The sequence below is a fragment of the Urocitellus parryii genome, chromosome 1 (genome assembly GCF_045843805.1).
Source record: "Urocitellus parryii isolate mUroPar1 chromosome 1, mUroPar1.hap1, whole genome shotgun sequence".
In the NCBI taxonomy this organism is placed as follows: Eukaryota; Metazoa; Chordata; class Mammalia; order Rodentia; family Sciuridae; genus Urocitellus; species Urocitellus parryii.
In genome coordinates this window covers 144,406,108-144,418,542 of record NC_135531.1, presented here as the reverse complement: position 1 = coordinate 144,418,542, position 12,435 = coordinate 144,406,108, and the positions used below count along the sequence as shown (strand labels likewise).

Genomic DNA, 12,435 nt, shown 5'->3' with positions numbered 1-12,435 from the left:
AAATTTGTGGGGGTGTTTGTGGAGGATGGCTTTAAAAACAGAACTCAGGTTTTCTTTTCTTTCTTTCTTTTTTTTTAATTTTCAATTTTCCACTGTGATGGAAATTTGATTTTAATTCTAACAGGCACGTTATTTCTAATGTTTCCATTTTCTGGAAGACATTTTTTTTTTTGCCTGCTGTTCTATCTTGTCTTTTCACCTTTCAGGAAGAAGTTGTTCAAAACATTTTAAAAAAGAAAAAAAAGCCAGGCTTGTTGGCACATGTCTGTAATCCCAGCAGCCTGGGAGGCTGAGGCAGGAGGATCACAAGCTCAAAACCAGCCTCAGAAACTTAGCAAGAAAGACCTTGTCTCTAAGTAAAAAATATAAAAAAGGACTGGGGATGTGGCTCAGTGGTTAAGCGCACCTGGGTTCAATCCCTGGTACAAAAATAAATAAGTAAAATTAGAAAAAAATGACTATTACATATGTATTTGGCTAGATCTTAGGAAGAAATATTTCCCTGACCCCTGAGTTCTATTTACTTATAAGGGGGAAGGAATACAATCTTTTGAAGCCACCTTGTTGGAAATCCAGAGGCTTGCCTTTTGCTCCTAGTTTTGCAACTAACAGAAAAATGATCTTAGGCAAGTGGCTTTACCTCTCTTGTTTCCTCATCTATAAAGTGAAGTGGACTGGTTGCAACTTCAATATCCCCTGAAAGTGAAATTTTACATGATGTCCTTGAAACAGAGGGCATTTCCCTCTGAGGCTTAAAGTACTTCAGTAACTCCCTACTGGCCTCAGGATGAAACCCAAACTCACTTGCAAAGCCTCCCAGGGTCTTCCTGATCCAGCATCTATCTTGTGGGGCTCTTACATGTGAACATACATGTTGTGCCTCACCTAAAAGGAACCTCTTTTAGTTCCCCAAATTTGCTTGAGTTTGACCTTCGCACAAGCCAAGCTTCTTGCTGAGGATGTTTTGTTCTCCTTTTTCTCTTCTCCACCCTTTCTCTCAGTTTACCTACCTAACTTTACTCCTCCTTCTGGTATCCCCCTAGCTATTATGTTACTTCCTCCAACATTCCTCTGTGTCTGGCAGATTAGCATTCCTTACCTAAACTCCAATAGCTCCTGAGTTTCCTCAAGCATACCACTTATGTTGTTGCTTTTGATTACTGATACACTTGCCTTCATCCCACCCATCATCACATCTAAGAGTGTAGAGTATGTCTTGCTCCTGCCGCATCCTCGGAGTCTGGCATGGAGAGTGGAATATAATGGCAGTTCAATAAAAATGGTTGAACGAACATTGCAAAGTTAAATCTTTATACTTTGCCACTTAAATTTGTAGCTCTCTGTCAATTGTCTTCAGCTTTCCTTTACCTCCACCCCAGGCTGCATGTCAGCAATGACAGGATCCTGGCTATCAAAGGAGAATTGCTTCATCACTTGGAAAGCTGTGTCCCACACATTGTGGCTGCATGTGTGGCAGGATTGCCTTATTTTTAGATAAGTATCAAATCACTGAGGATATCTAGGTTTTCATTTAAAAAACCATCAACAGACACTGCTTCATGGAGTATCTGGAAGAAGCATGAGAATTGGTTCTAGAGAGAGAAAACATTAATAATAATAATAATAACAGCCAGATGAATAAAATGTTATACTCTATTTATGTATGATGTGTCAAAATGCATTCTACTGTCATATGAAACTAATTAGAATAAAAAATATAAAAAAGAAAAATAATGACTAACATTTACCAAGTATATTACATCTTTTAATTTTCACAAATTATCTTATTATAAAATATTATTATTTTTATAATAATAATGTCTCATCTTATAATTTGGAAACTAAAGCAGATAAAATAACTTGACCAAGGTGTGAAATCAAATCCATGCTGTTTACCACAATTATATACCTTAAAACAGAGGACATTTCCCTCCTTCCAATTTATGGATTTATTAACATGCTTTTTTATTCCAAAAACATACTTAATATAAGTTGCAAGAATATTTTATATTAAAATTAAAATCTGAATTTAAAAAAAATTAAGGAAAAGTGTATAAATAAGAGATAGGGAGAAAAAATATGTACACACGAACCCCCCCCCCAAAAAAAAAAAAAAAAAAAACCAAAAACCTCTACGAGCTTGTTAAAATATTTGTTCTAAACATTTCGCAGTTAGCAGGAAAAGAGAAACCTGATAATCAGTTACACAATTTACATTAACCATGAGATAACACCTGACCACTTGCTCCAAATTGCCTCATTTTATAGATGAAAGAACTGAGGTTCAAAACAATTATCCAAAGCTGATATCCCAGAACCCATGAAACTAGGCTGCCTAATTCTTTGAGCATGAAAAAATTCATTAAAGCCTATAGTTTAACCTGACATTCATTGAATTTTTAGTTGGAACAGACTATAAGCTAAGCACTGTATGTGAATGAACTCAATTAATCCACACAGAATTCTGAGTGGCTGTTATGCTGTAGTTGAAAATTTAAGGATTTTTGTGGTTCAAACCTCTCTCTGAGGTCATTTGAAAATGCATACCTTATGTTTTCTTTAATTTTGCTGTTTTCCCACCACTTCAAGAGACTGATCTCCCTTGAAGGTCAGATGGTTTACACACAGCTTGATGGCCCAGAATACTTCTTTATTTAAACAAATGCTATTTCCAACAATTTTGAATAAGAACAGGTGAAAGAGGGTCTGAGATAGCCCTAACAAGATATGGAATGCAATAATGTAGCGAAGGTAGATTTAGATTGCAACAATGTAACAGATCCAGTCAAGCAGTGCTTCTGTATTCTCAGAGGCTGGTATAAATGGCTTTATGATCAATTCCACAGAATGATTGGGAGTATTGGAATTTGGGGACAAACAGCTCCAACTTCAAGCCCCCATTCTGCCACTTACTAATTGTAGGATTATGAATGATTTCCATTGAGTCCTATCCTTTCATCTGTAAAATTAAGATGAAAATAATTATACCTACCCCTTAGGTCCCTGGGAAGAATAAATGAAATAATAAATGTAACATACTAAGCAGAGTCAGGTACATAATAAGTGCTCAAAAATGGAAGCTATAATAACAATAATATTTATTATTATTATTATTAACATATAATCTCACTTTTGTTAAGTAGCTCTACAGCCCCAGACATGGTAGTGAAACTTTCTGTGTATCACTTCTCTCTTCTATCAAGTGAGACCCCCATTCCTAATGCTATACCCAAATTTCTATAAAAATCAAACATAATCTTAGGTGAAAAAGTACTTATAAGAAAGACAAAACAGAAAAGCAAATGAATGTTTGTGTTGCTTGTTTCAGCCTTTGGGTCCTTCTATGCAAAATCAGTCTTTGGGAAAATGTAAAAGGACTGGAAACTTCATGGCATCTCTAGATGGTGTAGATGGGTGGGAGTCTCAACCTCGAGACTGAGGATTTTAATCTACTTGGTTCTTCCATAAATACTGCAATAATTCTAGCTGATATGTGTGGGTTTCAGTCTCAGGGCTCTTGGTCCTAAGATAAAAATAGTAAAGGAGAAGAAATAGGAATAAGATGTGTTTTTATGCACTGTGGTTCCTGTGTGTGAACTGTCCTTCCAGACCCCGGTCTCCTTGGAACTCTCATTAAATACACAGCTCAGACTTAAGTCCCTCTGTGAAGCCCTCTCTGTCCTTTGTGGTCTCACAATTCTGTGACCATATTTCCATCAGTAACTCAAACAGTCTTTTATGATTACAGTTTCTTCTTGTTATTCAGTAGTCATATACTATGAAGTTACTGTGAACACTCAACTAGCAAATACTGAACTGTTGTAGGAGACAGGCAGTATTAAATTCCCTAAAAGCCTTTAGTCACAACATTTTGTCAACCAATCAATACTTAATCTTGTTTTATTGCATAATTCTGTTTAAGAAAAACCTGATTTAACATCTATTGTTGATTCATTAATGTGTACTAATGGTCAACAGCAAAAGACTTACTTGAACAAAGCTTTTCTAATACATTTTTTTTCCTGTAAGACATCACAGTGTTTTTGCATTTAAGAACAATACACATAATTTTAGCACCACACTTTGGGGTCATGTTAAACACTAAAATCACCAATAAAAATTACAAAAATGTGCCACTAATGAGACTCCATAAAGGTCACTTATTTACAGCCTGAGAGCTGGGCTGAGAGAAAACATTGCTCTATAGGCCATTGGGAATGTCATATGGAGAGCTGTCATCAACGACTGCAAAACAAAACAAAACAAAACAAAACAAACAAACAAAAAAACACAAAAAAGCAAAGCCTCATGTATTGATTTGAGGGCAATATAGGCAAATTCTCAAAACATGAAATCCACAAATAATAAGAGTCACCTGTTTTTGTTTACATGTTGGACTTTCTTGTTAGCCTGAGAACATCTTAGAGGAAGGGCTGTTGGCTTGACCAGGTGTCTTTTCTTTGTACCCAGAACCACGCCAGTCTTCTCACCCTGCCCTCTGCCCAGAAACTGACCTCTCTGGACTGCTCTGCTAGGGCTCTTTTGCCCTCTGGCTTTGGTTGGGTTGGATCAACAGAAGTCTTAGCAGTTGATGTGTGACAGGTCACATCCCTTTGATGTTGCCTTGGGCTTCTTTGTCCCTTACTAAAGCTCTCTCCTCTCAACATTCTCTGAGGGACACCTTTCACATTCAAATGACCACATTCCCTCCTTGTTCCTCTTGGACCTAGGGATGATGACTTTTTAACTGCTATAATCAACTATGTTGGACTGGGTAATTTATTTCTCACAGTTATAGAGGCTGGGAAGTCCAAGATCAAGGCTTGGAACACTAGGTGTCATGTGAGGAAGGCTTCCTCTGGCCCATAGTTAGCACCTGTTGCTGTGTCCTCACATGGCAGACAGGTATAAAGAAACCGAGTCCTTCCAGTCTTTTCATAAGAGCACTAATCCCATTCATGAGAGTGGAGGCCTCATGACCTAATTCCCCTGGAAAGATCCAGCCTCTTCATACTGCTGCACTGGGGATTAAGTTTCAGCATGAAACATTTAAACTGTAACACACTGCTCAGCTGCTACCTCCCTCGTGTTTTAAAGAGTCATTTTATAAATGAGCCATCCTTAAATTATCCTAATTTGAATGTGACGGGTTTGGTCCCAACAGATAAGATGTCCTATCCATTTTTTTAGACCCTGCACATACCACGGAGCCATAGTAGGTGAATAGCAACTTTTTATGAAATAGATAATCTCTAAAACTTCTTCTGACAATATGTACATGATTCTGTTCTCCTACAAGTCATCAAGACATTATGCCTTGGGGAGAATCATGAAGTCATCATAGATAGGGTCACACATGGGCACACTCAAACGCACAGTCACTCACTTAGACAGTGCTGGCATCAAGAGGTGACTCCAGGGAGTAGGCTTTAGCACAGTAAATTTCCAGCATTTTCCTTAAAGCCATGGCAAATTAAAATGCATTCTAATGTAAAAACCTGTGCTTATTGTGCAAATACAGCTTCTACTCCCAACTCTCTTTGAGAGGGTTCTTGGGGAATCCATAGTTCCTTCTGCATAAGTGCTCTCTCCCTTCCCTTCTGTTTTTCCCCTCCCCCCCTCCCCATCTTGTCAAATGGCATATATTCTCTCTCCTCCTCAGAATGGTAGGATGATGGTTTTGTGTGTTGGGAGACTCAGAGAGAATTGGTGTCTGTGGGGGGAAAAATATTCTGAGAAGCATATCTGTTCATCCAACCTACTTTAGAACATTTCCATGTGGATTATTTATCCATGGGAGTTAGCCTGGAGGCTAATCCTAGGAACCACTGAGTAGAAGCCACAGGCTTTGTTGCCTATGCCTACTGGTCACTGGGGCAAGATCTGACTCTGCAATGGACACAGGTATGTGGTGAGCTGAAACATACAGAGTGATCAACACATCAAGGCTGTAAGAGCCCAGCTTTTATTTCACTGAAATTTTAAGAGCAAGGGGAATAGCTATTTATTGCTGCCCAGCAGTGACTGAGGAATTCTGAATTATAATTTCCACATGTCACCCACACAGCAGATGACAGTGAGTGAGTGAGTATGAACAATAATCTGGTACTGTGAACAAGGAGAAAAATCATCTCCAAACTGATGTCTCTTCCACCAGCTTTGCCTTTAACAAATTTACCCATTATGCTGCTGCTAGGATGTATTTTTAAAAACAAATTTGACCTTCCCTTTCTGCTCATTGGTATTTCTACCTACAGTGTAAAAGTCTGCCTTCTTAAACTTTTAAAATATGCCCAGATTTATATTCTCAGTTTCAATTTACCACCCTTTCAGAGTATGCGCACGCGCGCGCACACACACACACACACACATTTACACACCAGTAACATCAAACTGATAACAGCTTCCCAAATATTTTATTTCCTCTACCTGGAAATTGTTTCTATTATTTCACTTACTTACCAAAACAAAGTTATATTTTATCTCTCATACTGAATTAGGCATTTCCTCTTCTATGACAATGCTACTCCAATATTAATGTATGTATGATCCCCTGCACCAAAATATAAATAAATAGTTTAAATGCAGATTATTGTTCAGTAAGTGAGAATGAAGCCTGAGAATTTTTTCTTCTCTCATAAACTGGTAATTCTATTGCTGCTGGTCTAGGGACCACATTTTGAGTATATTATCCCTCTCCTGATTAATTCTATTATTTTCTGAGTTTCTTTCTGGGTTCTTCTCTTCTTTGACTATATTTCCATTGCTGTACTATAATTTTATTTGTCTACATATCTGCTGTATGCCTTCCCTACCAGACCCAGTTTCTTGAAAGTAAAGATGGCCAAAATTCTTTGTTTTTATAAAGCTGTGTACTATGCTGAGTGCATGACACATCGGAAGCATTGGAGGGTCCACATTTAATGAATAGTTTTGAATGATATACTTTTTTGGGGGGAGATAAAACAAGGTAGCCAATTTTTTGGGGGGTGGGGTGGGTACCCAGGATTGAACTCAGGGGCACTAGACCACTGAGCCACATCCCCAGCCCTATTTTATATTTTATTTAGAGACAGGGTCTCATTGAATTGCTTAGTGCCTCACTGTTGCTGAGGCTGGCTTTGAACTTGGGATTCTCCTGCCTCAACCTTCCAAGCTGCTGGGATTACAGGCACTTGCCACTCCAAGTAACATTTGTGTGTGTGTGTGTGTGTGTGTGTGTGTGTGTGTGTAAAACTTTTACCATTTGGATAAATGGTTTACCATTTGGATAAATTCGGAACTTAAGCCATGAATGATACATTTATTAAAACACAGTTTTATTCGCACATATGCAACTTTGTGTGCTCTACAAAGGGTAAGAGATATTTGTAACATTTTTATTTTGAACACTAACAGTGACTGTACACTAATAAATAGTCATCTGACTTAAGTATAAATACATAGTCTAAAAAGATACATAGACTCAAAATCTACAAAATGCAACTACAACAAAAACCTTGTATAAGGGAATTCTCTGTGAATGCAGAGCACCATTTTCAATATGTGAGAGGGAAAATCATCTGACAAGAAGCCCGTTTTGCAATACAGGACACTGGGAGGTGAGTGATGTACACGTGTTCAGTTGAAGCCCCAACGACTCTGAGCTTAAAAAAGATAATACCATGCAGAGGAAAGTTTTCTAAGCCAAACCACAGAGATCAGTCCATTCTGATGTTTTCCTTCAGGGCTGAATGTCCCAGAAATGGTCTCTAATTAAGGGTTCCAAAGAGAATGCACAAAATGCTAAAATGTAAACAGGGACGATTGTGGATAAGTTGAGTAAGATCATCTTCTGAATGATAGAATTTTATCTTGAGGCTCTGTTTCACAATAATTATGGTTAAAAGTTATGCATCTAAATCTCAAGCCAGCCAAAAATATCGTAATTCAAAAGAGTTGATTGCAACACTGATAATTTCTCTAAGAGTTTAAACTGAACATTGGAGAAAAAGCAAGTTTGTCTTATATCAGGGAATACCCCCACATACAAAGTGTCCAAGAAGACTGCAGCTCAAAGTTGAGGTGGATAATTAAGGCAAATATTTATCCTTCTGCGGTAGGATCTACTTTGAAGTTCATCTGTAAATGGCTTCATGCAATGTGATTCGGGTGGGCAGGGAAAATTAAAGGGTTAATTAACTGAGTAACTACAAAGTCACTAACCATGATCAAGATGAGGATGAAGGTGAAGAAAGTGAAGATCCTATTTCAAGTTGGAGCTCCACATGGTCCACTGAGTGGTCTCTGCATAAGCAGCATTCCTCATTGGTGCTGTATTGATTTCTTTATGGGCAGTCTGTGGATTTCTCCAGTTTTTGATCTCCTTTGCAATCCCTTTCACTCTCAGTAGGAGGCAGTGTTGAATAAAAACAAGGATTCTGGGCTGGGGTTGTGGCTCAGTAGTAGAGTGCTTGCCTAGCATGTGTGAGGCACTGGGTTTGATTCTCAGTTTATATTCGCATATAAACAAATAAATAAAATAAAGGTCCATCAACAACTAAAAATATACATATTTTTAAAAAATAACAAAGATTCTGCAATGGAGTCAGACTTTGGCTGGTATTTTAGCTCTATACTTCCCAATTCTGTCACCTTGGGCACATTTCTTGGCTTTTTAAAATGGGGGTCCTAAATTGATGTGAACTCAGGTACATTCCCCAGGAAGGGCTTGTAGGTCAGTATATGTATCTACTGTGCCCTACAAGAACTCAGCCAACAGTTGGACATCCTGTATATCCAGGAAGCACCACAGTGCTTGACTCAGTTTCCTTATAAATAGTTTAACCAAGAACAAAGTTCTTATCCCTCTCCTAGAATTTTGAGAGACTTGAAATCTCAACCTTAGAACTGCTCTCTGTAAGACCACACTGGCCGACACAATGCTGCCCCCTGTTGATGCAGGTAGTACTGTTCAGGGAGAGGGCTGATTCCCAGTGGCTGGAATGATGAGGATTCCGGAAATAATCATTCCTAAGCACTCTGCGTAGAAGAAGAGGCACAGTCACTTGCATGACTTGATACAAAATGGGAGCACTGGCATGGTAATGCCTTTTTTCTCTTTGTTTGTTTGTTTGTTTTGGGGCCGGGGAGGTGGTCCTCTCAGATGCCCTCTTATTCCTGACTAGACATCTGATACCTCATGGTCCAGTCATGGGATCTGAATGGTTCATCCCGATCCATCCAAGCTCCTCCAGGGAGTGATGAGGCAGTGTGCTCTGTGAAGCCTCATGAAGCTGCTTCTCAGGACATCCGGCCTCTGGTGTAAGCAGCTGCTTCAGTACATCTACTGCAGGAAACTGCGGCTGACTGCATCACAGCAACCGAGCATGCTTCCTGGCCTTAACCAACTCACTGGTTTTCTTAGAAAAAGAGTCATGCTTCTTATTCTCCTTGGCCCCCATATACTGGTATATTGTGTGGTTGGGTCAAATGAAAATCCCCGGAACCATAGCCTTAGATCCGTGCTTAATGTTAAAAATAAGAATCTGAGCTCCTACACCTTCTCTGCCTATTGTTAAGAGGTGCAAGAAGTGCTCCCTGAAAGCCGTCAGACTAAGGTCTGTGCATTCAGGTGACAAGAGGCTGGAGAGGAGAGGACACAGTGACATTGCTGCTATGCTGGCCTGCTCTCAGCTTGGTGGCCAACCCCTTGCCTGTGACCTGGCTTTAGGCCTCTGTCAGGAGGCTGCATTCATCACAGGGGCCAGTGCTACAGGCCAAGCTGCCTCCAGGAGTCCTGGGCTGGTGGCAGTTTTTAATGCTCTATGAAAGGAGGACACTCTGCCTTCAGTCACCTGCAGCTCATGGCCTGGCAGTGAGTCTCTACTAAAGTCCTGATTCTGCGATTTCAGCCAGTTGACCAAAGAGTCTGGAGAAGGGTGGCCGGTCTTCTGGTCTCTGAGGAGGAAAAAAGGAAATCTGAGTTCCTTCTACTTATGTGTCATAGATAAATCCAACACAAACCAGTAGAATGCAATAAAAGTATCTTGTGCTAAACTTTAAACATGATTTTATATGTATTGTATTGGTAGCATAATTCTTTCACTATTATAAGCAGGTATTCTGAAATCAAATCACTTAGCTTTAAATCTCAACTTTACCACTCATTAACTGGGTGATATGGAACAAACAGGTTCCTAAAGCTCTTTGAATTTTAGTTTTTTTTTTATCTATAAAAGGAGATAATAATAAAATTTACCTCATAAAATTGTTTTGAGAATATAATGTCATACATAAAAATACATCATAAAAATTAAAGCTAAATCTCATCAAAAAGAAATATTTAGGCATAAATCACACAATATGTATGATCTAGATGAGGAAAAATGTAACATTCTAATAAAAGAAACCAAAGAAGATCTAACTAAATGGAGACAGATTTTATGCTCATGGATAGGAAGACTAGGGTGTTAAGATATCAGTTCTTCCCATGTTGATTCAACACAATTCAAACAACAAAAACAAACAAACAAACAAACAACAACAACAACAACAAAAAAAACCAGTAAGTCATTTTGTGGGCACTGACAGACTTTAAAGTTTATATGGACAGGCAAAAACAACGATGACAAAGAACAAAGTTGGAGATGCTGCTCACCTGACCCTACTTTATTTTAGGACTTACTGTAAAACTACAATAATCGTGCCAGGATGGTACTGGTGAAAGAATGTACAAATAGATCAATGGAACAAACCGGAGAGCTCAGATATGTGTGTGTGTGTGTGTGTGTGTGTGTATAATATTATCTATATAACTATATATAATATATAGTTACTATGTAATATAGACATTGTATATAGTTATATTTAAATAAATTCACAAAAATGGATCCATCTACATGTAATGTTTATATCAGCTTCATTCATAATTGCTGAATAAATAAATAATTATATACATAATATGTTTATTATATATATATATATATATATATATATATATACATATATACACTAATCTTTTACAAAGAAAAAATAATGCTAGAAAAATTGGGTATCTACACAAAATTATTCTAGTAACAGGCCTCATCCCTTTCATAAAAATTTACTCAAACTGCATAATAGACCTAAATATAAAATGCATAACTATAAAACTTCTGTAAGATAACAGGAGAATATCTGGGAAATTTCAGGTTTTACAATGAGTTTTTAGACACAACATCAAAAGCATAGTTCATTAAGAAAAAATTAATATTGAATTTTGTTATAATTAACGACTTTTGCTCTGTAAAAGACACAGATATTATGTTAACTATAATACATTAATAAATATTTAAAAGTATACAGAAAATTAAAAAACAATCTATAGGTTGAAAGAAAATATTTGTAAAACATCCATTTGATAAAGGATTTTCACCCAAAATATACAAAGAATCCTTAAAACTCAACAATAAGAAAACAACCTGATTGAAAAATGGGCAAAAGATCTGAACAGACATTTCACCAAAAGATACACAGATGGCAAATAAGCATACAAAAAAGTGTTCACCATCATGTGTTGTTAGGGAATGCAACTTAAAGCAACAATGAGTTATCACTAAACATCTATAAGAATGGCTGAAATCTGGCACAACTAATACCAATGGATAAGGACAAAGCACACCAGGAGTTCTCATAGCTGGTGGGAATGCAAAGTGGTACAGCTAGCTTGGAAGGCAGTCTGGCAGTTTCTTACAAAGCTAAACATAGTCTTACCATATGATCCAGTAGTCACACTACTAGGCATTTACCCAACTGAGTTGAAAATTTACGTCCCATAAATAGATCCACATAAATGGATCCGTCTACATGTAAATGTTTATAGTAGCTTTATTCATAATTTCTGAAAACTGAAAGCAATCAAGATTTCCTTCAGTAGGTAAATGTACAAACAAACCATGGTATATCCATATAATGGAATATTATTTTGCAATAAAAAGAAATGACATACCAAACCAAGAAAAGACATGGAGCAACATTAAATGAATATTACTGGTGAAAAAAGTCAGAATGAAAAGGCCACATACTGTATAATTCCAACTATATGACCATCTGGAAAAGGCAAAATCTTGGAGACGGTAAAAGGTTTGGTAGTTGCCAGTAGTTTGGGATGGGAGAAGAATGAATAGGAGAAGCACAGATGATTTTTAGGGTGGTAAAGCTATCCTATATGACACTTTAATGGTGGATACATGACATTATGCATTTTTCAAAATTCTTCAACTCTACAGCATCAAAAGTGACCTTAATGTGAATTACAAACTCTAGTAATGACAATGTATTGACAGAGGTTCACTAATTGTTACAAGTGTACCACACTTGTGCAAAATATTTATAACCAGAGAGCAAGGAGAGTATTTAGGAGCTCTCTGCATGCATTGCTCAATTTTTCTGTAAATTTAAAATTTCTAAAAAATA

General features: G+C 37.5%; 1 protein-coding gene across 2 annotated transcripts in view; it reads right to left on the bottom strand.

Annotated features, from left to right (window-relative positions):
- Window positions 1–9,806: 9,806 nt before the first annotated feature.
- Itk (IL2 inducible T cell kinase) overlaps window positions 9,807–12,435 on the bottom strand; it is a 62,961-nt gene continuing 60,332 nt past the window's right edge. For both annotated transcript variants that reach the window (XM_026388318.2, XM_026388316.2), the window contains one exon: window positions 9,807–9,939. In XM_026388318.2, the coding sequence (XP_026244103.1) occupies window positions 9,868–9,939 (72 nt within the window). In that variant the 3' untranslated portion in view covers window positions 9,807–9,867. The remainder of the gene's footprint in view (window positions 9,940–12,435) is intronic.